Source organism: Bos javanicus, chromosome 5 (genome assembly GCF_032452875.1).
Source record: "Bos javanicus breed banteng chromosome 5, ARS-OSU_banteng_1.0, whole genome shotgun sequence".
NCBI classification, from domain to species: Eukaryota; Metazoa; Chordata; class Mammalia; order Artiodactyla; family Bovidae; genus Bos; species Bos javanicus.
Genome location: NC_083872.1, coordinates 92085908 through 92106274, shown reverse-complemented (window position 1 = coordinate 92106274; position 20367 = coordinate 92085908). Strand labels below are relative to the sequence as shown.

Below are 20367 nucleotides of genomic sequence, written 5' to 3'. Positions count from 1 at the left end.
CCACTGGGTTGCCAGGGAAGTCCCTGCTCTGTTTTATTTCGAACAATGAGTTAGACTGATTTTTCTCCCCTCTTTGAACCAGCACTTATGAGAGAAGCAAATAGACTTCTAATAGAATTCAGTTCAGTTCAGTCGCTCAGTCATGTCCAACTCTTTGCAACCCCGGGGACTGCAGCTTGCCAGGCTTCCCTGTCCATCACCAACTCCCAGAGCTTACTCAAACTCATGTCTGTCGAGTTGATTAAGAGTATTTTGGGTACAAGCAATACAATTTTAACAATTCCTATGACCATACTCCCATTCCTAAAATATATCTTTTCTTTAATTATTTTAGTAAAAAGTTAACTTCATCCGTGCAGAATAACCTTTCATCATGTATGTAATAGGCAGTAATAGAGTTATATTTATGTTCTAAAAGTTTTAAATAATAATATCTTTAAAAACAGGTAACTCAGTATTTAAAAGGTATGAGAGTGTTGGCAAGCATCGATATGGGATATAGAAATATCGTACCCATCACTTCTTTACCTTATTGAAAACTAAGTAGCCTATACAACTGTATATTGCTGAGGTCCTCAGATTACTGTGAAAATCTCTGAGGTATACATGGGTACATGCTCAGTCACTTCAGTCATTTCCAACTCTTTGCAACCTCATGGACTATAGCCCACCAGGCTCCTCTGTCCATGGAATTCTTCAGGCAAGAATACTGGGGTGCCATGCCCTCCTGCAGGGAATCTTCCCCATACCAGGATAGAACCTGTGTCTCCCATGTCTCCTGAATTGAAGGTAGATTCTTTACCACTGAGCCACTGGGGAAGCCCCTCTGAGGTATACATTCTGCAGAAACTACCTTGAAGTTTTAAACGTGGATGCTTTCATTTGAGGCTTTCCAGTTCACATTCATACAACTCTTATTCTCCTGGACCCTTCAAATAATGACATGATTCATTTATTATGTCTGAAATCTCAAAATCTCATTGAAGGAGTAGGTAGGAAACTTTTTCATTGTCTGTTATTCTCCTTACATTGAAAACATAAGTATCAATAGATTATATTTTCATCAATACATCTTTAGCCCCTTGAGGTTTTTTTTTAATGCTTTTCAGAAACAAGAACTATTATTCCACTTGGTTTATGTTTCCTTTGCAAAAGTCAAAGAGGTGAGAGAAGATAAGTTGGCTTCGTAAAAATGACAAGAGAGCAAGCCCTTTCCTAAAAAAAAAAGCAAATTCATTCAATTAATTTTTTAACTTAAATGTGTAGGAACAGAGAACATACAACAAATGAAAATAATGTGTTTCTTAGACTCTGTAGCACAATACATAGTGGGCAGATATGCAAAATTAGGAATGCAAAATGAAACTCATCTATATATATATATATATTAATATTTTGGCTCCTAGGAATTTAATCCTTTTTTTCAGCATTTCATTCTCATAACTTTCTTTTTTTTTAATTTTTATTTTATTTTTAAACTTTACATAACTTTCTTATAGTTCCTTGAATGGTAATTTTTTTTTTTTCAGAAGAGAAGAAGACTAGAGACAAGTTAAGAATTAAAGAATCAATCAAAGAGATTTAAAGGAATCAGTCTTTTTTCCTTCAGTGTTTTAGGGCATAATAAAAAGTAAAGTTGAAGCATATTGGAATTAGTTTCAAGGAAATATAAATTGTTACATGGCAGAAAGAGTAATCCAGTAATTGTCACTGTTCCATTATCCAGCCACATGTCCTTCCCTTGTTCTGTTGTGCCTCCCGTGCTCATGACACAAGCAGACTGCCAGTGAGGGAAGTTGGCTTGGGGAGACTGCAAGATACAGCTGAACTAATGTTTGTTTTATTGACTAGTACATACTTTGAGCTAAGCCCTTTTGAATTAGAATCACATTAACTTTTTCTGCATTCTGTATAATTCTATAGGTTCAGAGATATTACCTTTTTTTTTTTTTTTTAACCTCAACCGGCTTACGTAAGTAGCCTAAGTTACTTGTTACTTGGAAGTTGTAGGGCTGAGATTTGAATCAGAAATACCTGAAAGCAAAACGAAACAACAAAAAAACACCATGTTCTTGCCTTTCTGGTATCTTCCTCCAGGTAATCAAGGGGAAGTGATGGAACAAAGAGCAATACATAGATATATGACGGTGTGGGGACATTATCTATTGAAGAAAAACAGAAAAACTTGGGGTTGATGGTTGAGTCGTCATTACGTATAGTGACTATTAAATACAATTTAAAAAACTTTGTCTGTATTATAATAAGTCAAAAATAGGCTCTTAAGATAAGTTATTTGTCGTAGAACTTAAGAAGCCTGAAAGAAGAAAAAGTGCATCGTGAACTGAAATGAGGAATAGTGGGTCTCTTATTGATTTTTCACTCTCGGAATCTCATTAACTATCAGATGAAACTTGATGACTGGCAACAAATAAACAACATTTTCCCCATTCTAGACTGTTAAACTGCCCAAAGCCATCACACAGATAAGTCTGAAATGCACTTATTGTTCCTGCTGGAGGTGTTTTAAAAAATCAGCTTTAGATATAAGAATTCTTTTTCTCCCTTTCCTTCAGGCTGCTAAAGGATGCACAGAATGAAGCTTATTTTAAAAGCTGGTATCAGAAGCTATTGGCTGCACTCCAATTCTGTGCAGGAAAAGCCTTGAGGGATGAGTTTTCCAAGGAGCAGAAACTTATCAAGATTCTGGGAGACATTGGGGAAAAAGTCAAGACTGCTAGTGACCCTCAAAGACAGGTCTGTTGGGACATCAATGTTCATGTAATGAAGTTTTGTTTTCTTTTTCATTATGGTTCAATTAAGTTTGAAGTTCATAACACTGAAAGTACGTTCCTTGACTGCCACTTAGTCATAAGACACTTCAATTAATTCTTTTGATTAAGTTTTTTTTTTTTTTTTTTGTCAATTTACTACCCTAATGTTAATGATAATTTCTATCACCAGGACATGGTTTTTTAATTTAAATAGCCATATTGCACAAACAGTACCTGACAAGAGACCAATTTCAAGGCAATTTGACTAAAATGACCAGATGAAGTAATTTCCTCAGAATAGAAGCACAATTCAGACTCACAGAAGAAATACACAAATGGGACTTTTTAAACACCCTTGTCCAAGGGACAACATTTTGGTCTAAATTTTTCCAAATCTGCACTAATCAAAGTTACATTTTTAAAGGCACTTTTTTTTTTTTTTTTTTGCCACAACAAATAAAATGAAATGCATGAAACAAATGAATAGTGGTGTGGATAGTAAGGCTTTCACACTAACATCCATGGATGGCAGTCAAAATATTGTCCCTCTTTCATCACTGATTATAATAAAGGACCTGGCTGTTTTTGTTCTTGATCTAATGGAAGAACACTTGCTCTTTTTAATTGTCTGCATTACTAGTTCCCTTCATTAGTGATGTAAAGAATCTACCATTGAGCAGATTCTCTTAAGCTCACATTCTAGATATAGAGAGATAGTGAACTTCCATTCATTGGATTAAGAATGTCATTCAATAACAAGGACTTACTATGGTCTAGGAGTTAAGGATAGAAAGATGACTAAACCATGAATCTTGTCCTCAAAGGAGCTCATGGTCTCTCTCCACTCACTGTTTAAAATCAACAAGTTTTCAACAAAATGATACAAAAATAGTAGGAGGCAAAGTGTCCCAGAACTCTTTCCAGCACAAGATTTTTCTTACTGGAAATCACTTCATTTGGTAGTAATGCCAGAAGCTATGCTACTTCACCTACATAGGAAAAAAAATGGAAAATAAAATGCAGAAGCATGGAATTTATTTTTAAATGGGAGGCATATAATCTCTGGATGCAGAGAAGAGCCTTAAGGCACATAACATGATAAGCAATGCAAAAAACATTTCTATGACTTCTCCATGTTATTGCAAACTCATTAGTTATTGTCTAATGGTAAACAAAAAGTTGAGCACAAGTAAAATAAATTTGGTTTAAAATGTACAAACTTTGTGTATAGGTTTGGTCTTTATTTCTTATATTTTAAAACCCCTCGTGTATTGAAGATGCATACTACAGTCAGTACAGTGCCTTTTTTGACCAATTGCATCAAGTTTTGAAGTGATACTGACATAATCCTCTCACATAAATACATTTCTCTCACCTTGACTGGCTGCTCCTGTGAGAACACCTCTTCACATGAAAACAGGAAAAGAAAAAAGAAGGAGATGGGAGAAGAATTTATAATTTCTCACAAGTTACTATAGGCTTTTTTTTCCCCATTTTTTTTAAGCCCAATTAATAGGACTGGAAAAGGTTAGTTTTCATTCCAATCCCAAAGAAAGGCAATGCCAAAGAATGCTCAAACTACCACACAATTGCACTCATCTCACACGCTAGTAAAATAATGCTCAAAATTCTTCAAGCCAGGCTTCAGCAATACGTGAACCATGAAATTCCAGATGTTCAAGCTGGTTTTAGAAAAGGCAGAGGAACCAGAGATCAAATTGCCAACATCCTCTGGATCATCAAAAAAGCAAGAGAGTTCCAGAAAAGCATCTATTTCTGCTTTATTGACTATGCCAAAGCCTTTGACTGTGTGGATCACAATAAACTGTGGAAAATTCTGAAAGAGATGGGAATACCAGACCACCTCACCTGCCTCTTGAGAAACCTATATGCAGGTCAGGAAGCAACAGTTAGAACTGGACATGGAACGACAGACTGGTTCCAAATAGGAAAAGGAGTATGTCAAGGCTGTATATTGTCACCCTGCTTATTTAACTTATATGCAGAGTACATCATGAGAAACACTGGGATGGAAGAAGCACAAGCAGGAACCAAGATTGCCGGGAGAAATATCAATAACCTCAGATATGCAGATGACACCACTCTTATGACAGAAAGTGAAGAGGAACTAAAAAGCCTCTTGATGAAAGTGAAAGAGGAGAGTGAAAAAGTTGGCTTAAAACTCAACATTCAGAAAACTAAGATCATGGCATCTGGTGCCATCACTTCATGGCAAATAGATAGGGAAACAGTGGAAACAGTGTCAGACTTTATTTTGGGGGGCTGGCTCCAAAATCACTGCAGATGGTGATTGTAGCCATGGTACAGGGAGGGAGGTGAGAGGGGTGTTCAGGATGGGGAACATGTGTACCCTTGTGGTGGATTCATGTTGATATATGGCAAAACCAATACAATATTGTAAAGTTAAAAAAAAAGAAAGAAAAAGAAAATAAACAGTGATGTGTTTATGAAAAAAAAACAAGAAGAAAAAAAGACAAACAAAAAAAGACACTTACTCCTTGGAAGGAAACTTATGAACAACCTAGATAGCATATTAAAAAGCAGAGACATTACTTTGCCAACAAAGGTCCATCTAGTCGAGCTTATGGTTTTTCCAGTGGTCATGTATGGATGTGAGAGTTGGACTGTGAAGAAAGCTGAGCACCAAAGAATTGATGCTTTTGAACTGTGGTGTTGGAGAAGACTCTTGAGAGTCCCTTGGACTGCAAAGAGGTCCAATGAGTCTATCCTAAAGGAGATCAGTCCTGGGTGTTCCATTGGAAGGACTGATGCTAAAGCTGAAACTCCAGTACTTTGGCCACCTCATGCGAAGAGTTGACTCATTGGAAAAGACTCTGATGCTGGGAGGGGTTGGGGGCAGGAGGAGAAGGGGACGACAGAGGATGTGATGGCTGGATGGCATCACTGACTTAATGGACAGGAGTTTGAGTGAACTCCAGGAGTTGGTGATGGACAGGGAGGCCTGGCGTGCTGCGATTTATGGGGTCGCAAAGAGTTGAACGTGACTGAGTGACTGAACTGAACTAAACTGATATCCAGTGAAGAAATTTTAGTTAAAGAGAGCAGAGGTTCCCCTCTGTGATGCTCTTCAGGCAAATCCAGGTATAGAAAAGACAAAGAGGACAGATGAAAAGAATCCCATTGTGGAACTTTGCCCCACTTCTCCTCCTTGTTTTTCTGGATTCTGGAAGCAGTCGATTCTGTCATTTGACCATGAGCCAGGAGTCAGAGCTGAGAAACTCTTGAGAGTTGGTCAAGCATCATTAATCTGATATCCTCATTTGTAGAAATGTACTTAAAAGAGTTTTCAAAGTAGGCCAAAAGTTTTTTTTTTTTTTTTTTTTTAATTATCATTGCTTTTCCCTCTTTTTGACAGGGAATACACAATTCTTCTTTTTTTTTTTTTTTACTTGAGTATAGTTGCTTTACAATGTTATGTTAGTTTTTTCTGTACAGCAAAGTGAATCAATTACATGTATACATGTGTCCCCCTTTTTTTGGAGTTCCTTCCCATATAGGTCACCACAGAGCACTGAGTAGAGTTCCCTGTGCTGTACAGTAGGTTCTCGTTGGTTTTCTGTTTTATACCTAATAGTGTATATATGTCAGTGCCAATTTCCCAATTCATCCCATCCCCTCAGTTCCCCCTTGATATCTGTAAGTTTGTTCTCTTCCTCTCAGGGGATACACAATGCTAAAGGTGTTGTTTGGTCTCTGACCTTCCACGTGTGCAGAGGACTGTTGAAGGGAGTAAGTCAAGTATCAGAAATACACTCACTGGCATTTAGTAAACTATTTGTTCATATATGTTACTGTTTCTGACATTTATCAATTGTCCGTAATTACCTTTTTTGTCATTATTGCACCTACTCTATGTAAATTTTTTTCTAAAATGTACTATTAGTATCAAGTGTAAATCTTAAGAGTTACAAACTAAGATTTCAGGGAATTACAATAAATGGATCATGTTAATAATTCCTTAAAGTAGGGGTTGCAAGTTGCTGGGTCACAGGTCAAGCCCCATGCATCATGTTTTGTTTGAACAGAACAGTACTTTGTTTTGCTTTTGTTTTTAATTTAAAGTGCTTCAGAAAGGGCATTCAATCTTTACGCCCTCATTTTTCCTGGGACTCCCTCTTGTTTTAGCCTGTTGCCTCCTCATATGCAGCTACATCACCCACCGACCCAAAGCACCCAAGTGTGTAACCCCTAAATTAACGAGTTTATATAATCAATAGAAGAAACATATAACTTGAAGGGAAAGTCAAGTTCTTTACAGTTTCAAAAATGCTTTTTCTAATGATTTTTCACAGGAGGTCCTGAAGAAGGAGCTTGGCAGACTAGAAGAATTCTTTTGGTGTACAAAGACCTGTCACCTCCCTCTGAACCCTGCCCTATGCGTACAGGGGATTGATGGTGATGTAAGTCGATGTATTCAGTAGATAAGTTGAGTATTTTTATTTTGTGTTGTTTAGGTTTTGAAATGGCAGAAACAATTTGTGAATTGTTATTATAATTATTTAAGAAAAATTAATTGGATCTCATCCAAACTGCGTGATCTATTTGATGCACTGTGACCAGTTGGGATCACATTAACTGCATCAGCTATTTCATTGGTTTATTAATAGAAGCAGACTTTCAGTTCAGTGAAAAAAATAAAAATACTCCTTACTTAAATTGATTTCTTGACTTAATCAAAACTGGTTGGTTTGGTGACCCCATGCAGGCTGGTTTAATTTCATGCTTATTTAGATTATGTGTACACCCTTGCCTAGGACACGAATATATCATTAGCTATAACATCTCAGTTTTGATTCAATTTAAAATTCATTGATGTTCATGAGTCATGATGCTATGTGATATATTTTGTGATTTTACTCATGCCCGGAAAGCCCTTCTTAGCATCATTGAACTCACAAACTCCTTCTCTGCCAAGTCTCTATCAGTCACACTTGTCTGACTTAGAATCATTCTTTCTCCATGAGTTTTATTATTTTCTTTCTCCAAAATCCAAGACTAGAAGACTCTATTAAAAATGAATGATAAGTGACATTTAGAAGTGAAGAGATTAAACTTTCATACATACACAGTAAATGTTACATAACTGAAGTCTTAATAAGTCAAGGAAACAAATTTAATAATTAAGGGGAAAATTAGACCATTAGTATGAATAGAAGAGGGCTTCCCAGGAAGCACAGTGGTGAAGAATCTGCCCGCCAAGCAGGATACGAAAGAGACTCAGGTTTGATCCTTGAGTCAGGAAGATCCCCTGGAGAAGGAAATGGCAACCTACTCCAGTATTTTTGCCTGGGAAATCCCATGGACAGAGGAACCTGGAGAGCTACAGTCCATCCCTGGGGTTGCAAAGAATTGGACACGACCGAGCATGCACACACCCGCACAATGCATGAATAGAAAACATTTTGCTAAAAACTTAATGCTGTCACCTTGACAACTTTTCTGCTACAAAGACACCCTACAAAGTTTCCTAATATACTTCATAGATGTATTTTGAACAAAAACAAAACATCAATTCCATAAGCTGAGGTGTCTATCAAAGCTAAAATCCAAATCATCACTGATTTTTTTTAAAAATGTGTAACATTTTTATTGTGAGTAGTATACACTGATTGATGCTAAAGATACATGGAAACTCGATATTTCAAAGACAGCGTATCTTTTTTTCTTCGGTTATAAGTATTAATATATTTTTCTAGCACTACAATCAAAAAACAGTTGGATCCAGTTAACAGTTTTTGAAATGAAAAGGAAGGTTTTTACATAAATAACTAGGTTATTTAAGCAGCCACATGAGCAATACATAGAAAGAACAATGGAGATTGTGAAGGCCAGATGTTATTTTTTATTTCTGCCTTATTGATTTGTTGTTATTGTTTAAGGAATATAAAGATTTTCTTTTTCAGTTAAAATTACATATCAAGGCCTCATGCAGGCCTTGGGGATGTGGAGCACTGGCTCTACTGGGTGGCTGTGGAAGTGTCCAGGTGAGTTGGCCAGGCCAAGGTCCCCACTAGCCCAGCAGTCAGCACCCAAAGTGCTGTGGCTGAGACCACGCTCCTCCCCTACAGCAACCCGCAGCCGTCAGCACTTCTCCTGAAGCTGGCAAGTGCCCCAGGTGGAGCCATCTCTTTGCCCATATGCTCTGGTCAGCTCTGCTGTGCGTACAGCAATGAACAGGGAAAGTGGCAGGCGAAGCTCTCACCTGCAGGACATTTTAGTCTGTCCTCAGTCCTACTGAACAACAAGGAGGTCTGAAGGGACACACATCACCTCTGAAGGTACCATAGATGCAGCAAAATTCTCGTCAGAACCCACATCTGGTTAACCATCAGGGAATCCACACTTGTATGAAACTCTGGGAATGTAATGAGTATGTTAAGAGCTTTAGAGAAACCCCTCAGCCAGTGGTTCATCTGAGCACCCACTGAGGGGACAGACTCTATGGAAGTGAATGTGAGGAGACTTGTCACCACTCGTCCCGTCTCAATAAATATAGACAGGGAGAAACCTCATCAAGGGGACAAACAAGAAAAGCCTTCACTCCTCATTCCCTCAGAGGCACATCAGACAGCCCTTACTGGGGAGAAGTCCGCAGAATATCATGAGTGTAGGAGGCCTTCATTCAGAGTAGAATCTTTTTACAGCAGCAGGCACTTCACACAGGTGACAAATGTTATGTTGAAATGAATGTGGGAATGCTCTCTGTTCTGATAGAAATCTTACTGACCACCAGAAAGTTCACACTGGGGAGAAGTCTTACAAGTGTAAGGAACGTAGTAAGGCCTTCAGTTAGAGTAAATCCAGTGTCAAATAAGATAGTCAGTGTCAGTCTTACTTGACACTGGGTTCCCCATGCCAGCAAACAAGCACATACGTGTTGGCAGTGTAGAAAAGCCTTCAGTCAGACCTCTAAACGTGTTGATTATGAGCAAGTTCATGCCAGAGGAAAGCCTTTTGAATGTGGCATGGCATGGCGTTTAGTCTAGTAAATACCTTACTTTATGCTACAGACTTCACACCAGCAAAAACACAATAAATGTGGAAAATACATAGTTGAGACTCACACCTCATTATATATCACAGAATTCACACAGGTTAGAAGTCCTATGGATGTAATAATGAGTATGGGAAGATCTTTGGTTATACCACCAGTCCTCTAGGACATCAGAAAGCCCATGTGGGGAGAAAGCTGATAAATGCAGTGATGGTGGAAAAGTCAATACTGAGCTTATCGTGTGTCAGAAGTCACTCTGCAAAAGAGACTTAGATGTATAGAACAGTCTTTTGGACTCTGTGGGAGAGGGAGCAGATGGGATGATTTGGGAGAATGGCATTGAAACATGTATAATATCATATAAGAAATGAATTGCCAGTCCAGGTTCACTGCAGGATATAGGATGCTTGGGGCTGGTGCACTGGGATGACCCAGAGGGATGGTACGGGGAGGGAGGTGGGAGGGGGATTCAGGATGGGGGCACGTGTACACCTGTGGCAGATTCATGTTGATGTATGGCAAAACCAATACAATATTGTAAAGTAATTAGCCTCCAATTAAAATTAAAAAATTTAATTTTTTTTTTTTAAAGAAGTCACTCTGGAGAGAAGTCCCATGAAGGAGAGAGCATGGCAAAGCCTGCATACACAGTCAGCATTCTAGTTTAATCACCATCAGTTAACTACTTAGGGAGAAGCACTCAGGCCTGGCTCAATCCATTTCTTAAAACATGGCCCTTCAAGACAGAAAGCAAAAGTCTTCTTAGGTTTGGCTAAGCTTTCTTTATAAGAAGAATTCTCACCCCTACCTCTCTCGTTCAGACCACTAACCACAATGGACCATTTCCTGTCTCACTAAGGGATGGATAGAATGAGAGAGTAGGAATAACTTAATGCAATCCTTCTCTACTCCTGGGAAAGTAAGGACCAGACTTTTCATTTACTAAATAGATTTCTTTTCCTTTTAAAAATCTCTTTTAAATCTATTTCAGCAGTGTTTACTTTACAACAAGAGACGTCATATCATCCTTTCCGTATTCTTATCTTTCTCTATTCCAGCTCCTTTATCTCATCATTTTTATAAACTATCCTCTAAGACTTTGATTTATTCTTCCCTATCTCTTGGTTATGGCCTTCCCAATCCACATTTAACTTCTACTCTGAGGTGTCTTTGTTTGCCTTTTCCTATCTAGCAAACATTTTCTTTCACCTGTTTACTAATCTATGTCTTTCACAATCTTCAAATTCAGCTCATCTCTGAAATACTCCCTTCTTCATGTGCTTCCTCATTCAACTATGTTACATTGCCTTGTAAATTATTTTTGACTTAATGCATGTGTGTGTACTTTCTTACCAACTTTCCACAGGCTCTTTCAGAGGTAGATATGGTGCCTCTTTCTATTTGCATATAGATAGTGGTTTGTGCATACTAGTTGTCAAGTGTATGGTATTTTTGTTGTGACTCTCAAAAAACAGACTGCATCTGAAAACCAAAGTATGAAACAATGAAAGCACAATCACTCTCAGTGATGTAATTACAAAGAGGGGTTCAGTCTCCCTTAGCCCTTTGTCTCTTTCCTGGACTTGGCATGCCTCAAAGACTTTATCACCTCCCCCCATGCCTCTCATCCCCAGAGTTGAATGAGGAAAATTTGAAAACCACTAGTCTAGACTGTGGCCCAATACAGGGTTTCCTAATTAATACCATGACAGAAGGTCATATTCCCTGATTGACTGATTCTTGCAGCAAGAATTCATTACTTAACAGGCAGCCTCATCCTTTCACTGTAAAACTCAAATTGATTCAGTAAACAAGGGTTTCTGTTTGCCTGGGGATTATGTTAGATTTACATCGATAGGTTAAGAAATAGATCCTTTCCTCTCTTCTACCCATTTCAGACTTCTCAGTAATAATGACATTCAAACCGATCTTTCAAAATGTATTGATGTCATATTTTTACTAAGTTGATAAGTTAAAAGTATAAAATCCTTTTCCTTTTAGTATTGATTTAATTTTTCACTGTCAACATGAACTCTCTAATAACCTAAAAACATATAGCCTTTAGCACTCAAACAATTACAAGCACATAAAAGGAAAATAATGGAAAGCAGTCGATACTGTTTATGATATTGTTCAGCTTTAGCTGAAGATAAAATGTAAAGTATAATTGAAAAACATGAGAACAGGAAATATATGTTGTACAGTTATTTGTAAAGATAAGAAAATGTTCATTAACAAAAAGGGGGAAAATGCATTAATCTTTTAGAAGTACCTGATTAATATCAGACATTGTAAAAGCTATTTTATATCCATATACCTATTACATTTGTATGAGGTAGGATTTTTACCCCTATATTACATTAAGATACAAACATTTATTCCAATGTGAAATAGGGATAATGAGTCAGACACAACTGAGCAACTAACACACAAGCAAAAACATTTAAGTAATTTGTCCAAGGTGTTACAGTTGATGTGACAGAGTCCAAGTTTTGTTTTGTTTTTTTTTTAATTGGAGGATAATTCCTTTGCAACATTGTACTGGTTTCTGCCAAAGCAATGTGAATCAGCCATAAATATACATACATACAAAAACAAAACACTGGGAGCTGGCTGTGGCTCAGATCATGAACTCCTTATTGCAAAATTCAGATTTAAATTGAAGGAAAAAAGAACACCACTAGACCCTTCAGGTATGACCTAAATCAAATCCATTATGATTATACAGTGGAAGTGACAAATAAATTCAAGGGATTAGATCTGACAGAGTGCCTGAAGAACTATGGACGGAGGTCCGTGACATTGTACAAGAGGTAGTGATAAAGACCATCCCCAAGAAAAATAAATGCAAAAAGACAAAATGGTTGTCTGAGGAGGCCTGACAAATAGCTAAAAAAAGAAGAGAAGCTAAAGGCAAAGGAGAAAAGGAAAGATATACCCATTTGAATGGAGTTCCAAACAATAGCAAGGAGAGATAAGAAAGCCTTCCTCAGTGATCAATGCAAAGAAATAGAGGAAAATACATGGGAGCTGTGTTCTGAGATCAGGGGGAAATGTGCACGGTGCCCAGAGATGTGCAGAACAACAGGTGGGGCCTCACAGTTAGATACATATAGAGATATTACTCTGGTCTTGGAATGTATTGGTATTTCCCAGGACAATAAATCAAGGAGGTAGACTGAGAGCTCTAAAATAACTAAATAACCAGGTTGTTGAGCCACTAACAGGCATAGGCAATTCATCACATAAATGAGATGTGCCACAACAGAGATCAAACCCTGACTCTTTGGAGTGGGAGCACTGACTCCAAGACCCTAGACTACCAGAAGAACTAACCCTAGGGAGTATCAAATAGAGAGAACTCACACAAAGGAAACCACTGGAATACAAGACCTGGCATCACCCAACCACCAGTAGCACCCCGTGAAGAATGCCTCATCTAAACAACAAACAAAATAAAAATGCAAACCAAATCATCAGCAGACAGGAGTACCACCTCACTCAGCCTTGCCTATCAGAGGAAAAACAAACAAACAAACAAAAACTCAGCACAAATCTCACCCTATATGAAGCTCACACAACCACTGGACCAACCTTAGGAGGGCAGAAATAAAAAGGAAGAAAGAATTCAACCTTCTTCAAGGAAAGAATTCAAGTTTCCTCGAAGCCTGGGAAAAGGAGACATCAAATACAATAACTTTAAAGAAAAACTGAAAAGGCAGAGAAATACTGCACAAATGAAGGCACAAACTAGAAACACAGAAGTCCAAATAAACGAAGAGGAAATGGGGAAATTACCTGAAAAAGAAGAATTCAGAATTATAGCAGTAAAGATGAGCAAAAACCCTGAAAACAAAACAGAGAACATGCAAGAATCAATTAACAAAGACCTAGAAGAATTAAAGAATAAGCATACAGAGACAAACAACACAATTACTGAAATTAAAATTATTCTAGAAGGAATCAATAGCAGAATATCTGACGCAGAAGAACAAATCGGTGAGTTGGAAGAAAAAATGGTGAAAATAACATCTTAAGACCAGAATAAAGTAAAAGGAATGAAAAGAACTGAGGATAGTCTCAGAGACCTCTGGGAACATATCAAATGCACCAACATTCAAATTATAAGGGTCCCAGAAGAAGAAGAGAGAAAAAGAGGGTATGAGAAAATTTTTGAAGAGATTATAGTTGAAAATTTCCCCAACATGGCAAAGGAAATAGCCAATCAAGTCCAAGAGGAACAAAGAGTCCCATACAGGATAAACCCAAGAAGAAACACACCAAGAAGCATACTAATCAAACTAACAAGACTAAACACAAAGAAAGAATATTAAAGGAAGAGGCAGCAAGGGAGAAGCAACGAGTAAACAAATAAATTCAAGGGATTAGAACAAGTAAAATACAAGGGAAACCACACATGCTTAAAGCTGATCTTTCAGCAGAAACTCTGCAGGCCAGAAGGAAATGGCAGGATATATTTAAAATACTGAATGGGAAAAATCTACAACCAAAATTACTGTACCAACCAAGGATCTCATTGAAAATTGATGGAGAAATAAAAAGCTTTGCAGAAAAGAAAAAGTTAAGAGAATTCAATATCACCAAACCAGCTTTACAACAAATGTTAAACCGACTTATATAGTCAAGAAATACAAGAGAAGGAGAAAGATCTACAAAATCAACCCCAAACAATTAGAAAATGGCAATAGGAGCATATATATATATATCAATAATTACTTTAAATGTAAGTGGATTAAATGCTAAAACCAAAATACACAGACTGGCTGAAAGGATACAAAACAAGATCCATATATATGCTGTCTACAAGAAACCCACATCAGACCTAAAGACACATATAGACTGAAAGTGAGAGGATGGAAAAATGCATTCCATGCAAATGGGAAGCAAAAGAAAGCTGGACTAGCAATCCCCATGCCAGACAAAATAAACCCTAAAATAAAGAAGATTACAATAGATAAGGAAGGACAGTACCTAATGATCAAGAGATCAATCCAAGAGGAAGACATAACAATTGTAAATATCTACGCACCCAACATAGGAACACCTCAATACATAAGACAAACACGAACAGACATAAAAGGAGAAATCGACAGTAACACAATAATAGTGGGAGACTTTAACACCCCACTCACACCAATGGACAGATGATCAAAACAGAAAATTAATAAGGAAACACAAGTCTTCAATGATACATTAGATGAAATGGATCTCATTGATATCTTCAAGACATTCCATCCAAATGCAAAAGAATACACCTTCTTTTCAAGTACACATGGAACATTCTCCAGGATAGACTTGGGTCACAAATCAAACCTCAGTAAATTTAAGAAAATTGAAATCATATCAAGCATCTTCTCCAACCACAACACTATGAGACTAGATACTAATTACAAGAAAAAAACTGTAAGAAACACAAACACATGGAGATTAAACAACACATTTCCAAATAACTACAGGTTAATGAAGAAATCAAAAGGGAAATAAAAAAATTTTTTTTAGAAACAAATGACAATGAGAACATGACAACTCAAACCTAAGGGATGCAGCAAAAGTGGTTCTAACAGGGAAGTTTATTGCAATACAATCCTACCTCAAGAAACAAGAAAAACATTAAATAGACAACCTAACTTTATACCTAAAGCAACTGGAAAAAGAAGAAGAAAAAAAAATTAGCAGAAGGAAAGAATCATAAAGATCTGAGAAGAAATAAATGAAAAAGACATGAAAGAAACAACAGTAGAGATCAATAAAACTAAAAGCTGGTTCTTTGAGAAGATAAACAAAATTGACAAACCCTTAGCCAGACTCATCAAGAGAAAAAGAGAGAAGAATCAAATCAACAAAATTAGAAATGAAAAAGGAGAGGTTACAACAGACAATGCGGAAATACAAAGGATTATAAGGGACTATTATGAACAACTATATGGTAATAAAATAGATAACCTGGAAGAAATGGACAGATTCTTAGAAATGTTCGGTCTTCCAAAACTGAATCAGGAAGAAATAGAAATTTTGAACAACCCAATTTCAAGCACTGATATTAAAGCTGTGATCAAAAACTCTCCCCAAAAACAAAAGTTCAGGACCAGATGGCTTTACAGGAGAATTCTATCAAACATTTAGAGAAGATCTAATGCCTATCCTTTTAAAACTCTTTCAAAAAATTGCAGAGGAAGGAACACTTCCCAATTCATTCTATGAGGTCAAAATCACCCTGATACCAAAACCAGACAAAGGAAACACAAGAAAAGAAAATGACAGGCCAATATCACTGATGAACATAGATGCAAAAATCCTCAACACAATTTTAGCAAACAGAATTCAGCAATACATCAAAAAGCTCATACACCATGATCAAGTTGGATTTATTTCAGGGATGCAAGGATTCTTCAATATACAGAAATCAATGAATGTGACACACCATATTAACAAATTGAAAGACAAATCTGCTTCTATACCATCCTCTCAATAGAAGCAGGAAAAGCCTTGAACAAAATTCAGCACCTATTTATGTTTTAAAACTCTTAAAAAATGGGCATAGAAGGAACCTACCATAACACAGTAAAGGCCATATATGATAAGCCTACAGCAAACACTGTGTCTTTCCTTTTCCCTAAGTCCTTTCAAAAGCTCAGTTAGTAGAGCGGAGGATTGTAGTTGACACTCTAACTGAGAGACATCCGTAGGTCGCTGGTTCAACTCCAGCTCGAAGGAGACATATCCACTTTTGGACTTCCCTTGTGGCTCAGCTGGTAAAGCTTCCATCCGCAATGTGGGAGACCTGGGTTCTATTCCTGGGTTGGGAAGATCCGCTGGAGAAGGGAAAGGCTACCCACTCCAGTATTCTGGCCTGGAGAATTCCATGGACTGTATAGTCCATGGGGGTCTCACAGAGTCGGACATGACTGAAGCAACTTAGCAGCAGCAGCAAACATTATTCTCAATGGTGAAAAACTGAAAACATTTCCCCTAAGATTAGGATTGTGAAGAAAGCTGAGTGCCAAAGAATTGATGCTTTTGAACTGTGGTGTTGGAGAAGACTCTTGAGAGTCCCTTGGACTGCAAGGAGATCCAACCAGTCCATTCTGAAGGAGATCAGCCCTGGGATTTCTTTGGAAGGAATGATGTTAAAGCTGAAACTCCAGTACTTTGGCCACCTCATGTGAAGAGTTGACTCATTGGAAAAGACTCTGATGCTGGGAGGGATTGGGGACAGGAGGAGAAGGGAATGACAGAGGATGAGATGGCTGGATGGCATCACTGACTCGATGGATGTGAGTCTGGGTGAACTCCAGGAGTTGGTGATGGACAGGGAGGCCTGGCGTGCTGCGATTCATGGGGTCGCAAAGAGTCGGACACGACTGAGCGACTGAACTAAACTGAACTGAAGATCAGGAACAAGACAAGGGTGTCCACTTTCACCACTGTTATTAGACATATTTCTGGAAGTTCCAGCTACAGCAATCAGAGAACAAAAAGAAATAAAAGGAATGCAGATCAGAAAAAAAGAAGTAAAGCTCTCACCATTTGCAGATGACATGATACTATACATAGAAAACTCTAAGAATAGTACCAGAAAATTACTAGAGATAACCAGTGAATTTGGCAAAGTTGCAGGATACAAAATAAGTACACAGAAATCACTTGCATTTCTATATACTAACAATGAAAAATCAGAAAGAGCAATTAAGGAATCAATCCCATTCACCACTGCAACAGAGAGAATTAAAAATCTAGTAATAAACTTACTTAAGGAGAAGAAAGAACTGTATACATAAAATTATAAGACACTAATGAAGGAAATCAAAGATGACATAAACAGATGGAGAGATATTCCACGTTCCTGGGTAGGAAGAATCATATTTTTCAAAATCATATTGTGAAAATGACTATACTACTAAATGCAATCTACAGATTAAATGCAATCTCTATCAAATTACCTGCATTTTTCACAAAACTAGAACAAAAAAATTCAAAATTCATATGGAAACACAAAAGACCCCACATAGCCAAAGTAGTCTTGAGAAAGAAGGATGCAGCTGGAGGAATCAACCTTCCTGACCTCAGGTTATACTACAAAGCTACACTCATCAAGACAGTATGGTACTGGCACAAAAACAGAAAGGTAGCCCACTGGAACAAGACAGAAAGCCCAGAAATAAACCCATGCATCTATGGGTACCTTATTTTTGACAATGAAGGCAAAAATATACAATGGAGCAAAGACAGCATCTTCAGTAAATGGTGCTGGGAAAACTGGACAGCTACATATAAAAGAATGAAATTATAACACTTCCTAACACCATACACAAAGATAAACTCAAAATGGGTTAAAGACCTAAATGTAAGACCAGAAACTATAAAACTCTTAGAGGAAAACTTAGGCTGAACAGTCGATGATATAAATCAAAGCAAGATCCTCTATGACCCACCTCCTAGATAATGGAAATAAAAACAAAAGTAAACAAGTGGGACCTGATTAAATTTAAAAGCTTTTGCACAGCAAAGGAAACTATAATCAGGATGAAAAGAAAACCCTCAGAATGGGAGAAAATAATAGCAAATGAAACAGCTGACAAAGGATTAATCTCCAAAATATACAAGCAGCTCATACAACTCAATACCAGAAAAACAAACAATCCAATCAAAAAGTGGGAAAAAGACCCAAACAGACATTTTGCCAAAGAGGACATACAGATGGCTATCAAACACGTGAAATGATGGTCAACGTCACTCATTATTAGAGAAATGCAAATCAAAACTATAATGACATATCACCTCACACCGATCAGAATGGCCATCATCAAGTCTACAAACAATAAATACTAGAGAGGATGTGGAGAAAAGGGAACACTCTTGCACTATTTGTGGGAATGTATACTGATACAGCCACTATGGAAGATGGCATGGAGATTCCTTAAAAAGCTAGGAAAAAACCACCATATGACTCAGCAATCCTACTCCTAGGCATATACCCTAAGGAAACCAAACTTGAAAAAGACACATGTATCCCATTATTCATTATAGCACTATTTACAATAGGTAGAACATGGAAGCAACCTAGATGAATGGATAAAGAAGTTGTGGTACATATATACAATGGAATATTACTCAGCCATAAAAAAGAACACATTTGAGTCAGTTCTAATGAGGTGGATGAACCTAGAACCTGTTATATAGAGTGAAGTGAGTCTGAGAGAGAAAGATAAATACTGTATTCTAACACATATATATGGAATCTAGAAAAATGGTACTGAAGAATTTATTTACAGGGCAACAATGGAGAAACAGACATAGGGAATAGACTTATGGACATGGGGAGAGGGGAGGAGAGGGTAAGATGTATGGATAGAGTGACATGGAAACTTAATTTACCATGTGTAAAATAGATGGCCAACAGGAATTTGGTATGGCTCAGGAAACTCAAACAGGGGCTCTGTATCAAACTAGAGGGGTGGGATGGGGAGGGAAATGGGAGGGAGTTTCAAAAGGGAGGGGATATATGTAAACTAATGGCTGACTCATTTTGAGGTTTGACAGAAAACAACAAAATTCTGTAAAGCAACTATCCTTCAATAAAAAATTAATTTTAAAAAATAAATAAAGGAAAATAATAGAATGGGAAAGACTAGAGATCTCTTTCGGAGAAGGCAATGACACTACACTCCAGTACTCTTACCTGGAAAATCCCATGGACGGAGGAGGCTGGTAGGCTTCAGTCCATGGGGTCGCTAAGAGTCAGACATGACTGAGCGACTTCACTTTCACTTTTCACTTTCCTGCATTGGAGAAGGAAATGGCAATCTGCTCCAGTGTTCTTGCCTGGAGAATCCCAGGGACGGTGGAGCCTGATGGGTTGCTGTCTATGGGGTCGCACAGAGTCGGACACTGAAGCAACTTAGCAGCAGCAGCAGCAGCAGAGATCTCTTCAAGAAAAGTACAGATACCAAGGGAAAATTTCATTCAAAAATAGGCACAATATAGGACAGAAATGGTATGGACCTAACAGAAGCAGAAGATATTAAGAAGTGGCAAAAATACACAGAAGAACAAAAAAGATCTTCATGACCCAGATAACCACAATGGTGTGATCACTCACCTAGAGCCAGGCATCCTGGAATGTGAAGTCAAGTGGGCCTTAGGAAGCATCACTACGAACAAAGCTAGTGGAGGTGACGGAATTCCAGTTGAGGTATTTCAAATCCTAAAAGATGATGCTATGAAAGTGTTGCACTCAATATGTCAGCAAATTTGAAAAACTCAGCAGTGGCCACAGGACTGCAAAAGGTCAGTTTTCATTCCAATCCCAAAGAAAAGATAATGCCAAAGAATGCTCACACTACCATACAATTGCACTCATCTCACACATTAGCAAAGTAATGCTCAAAATTCTCCAAGTCAGTCTGCAACAGTATGTGAACCATGAACTTCCACACGTTCAAGCTGGATTTAGAAAAGGCAAAGGAACCAAAGATCAAATTGCCAACATCCACTGGATCATTGAAAAAGCAAGAGAGTTCCAGAAAAACATCTACTTCT

The 20367-nt window shown here is 37.6% G+C and overlaps 1 protein-coding gene across 4 annotated transcripts in view; it reads left to right on the top strand.

Annotated features, from left to right (window-relative positions):
• The window catches only part of PIK3C2G (phosphatidylinositol-4-phosphate 3-kinase catalytic subunit type 2 gamma), a 669174-nt gene that overhangs the window by 468762 nt on the left and 180045 nt on the right, over positions 1–20367 (top strand). For all 4 annotated transcript variants that reach the window (XM_061417725.1, XM_061417726.1, XM_061417724.1 and 1 more), the window contains 2 exons: positions 2574–2754; positions 7106–7213. In XM_061417725.1, coding sequence (XP_061273709.1) covers positions 2574–2754; positions 7106–7213 — 289 coding nt within the window. The remainder of the gene's footprint in view (positions 1–2573; positions 2755–7105; positions 7214–20367) is intronic.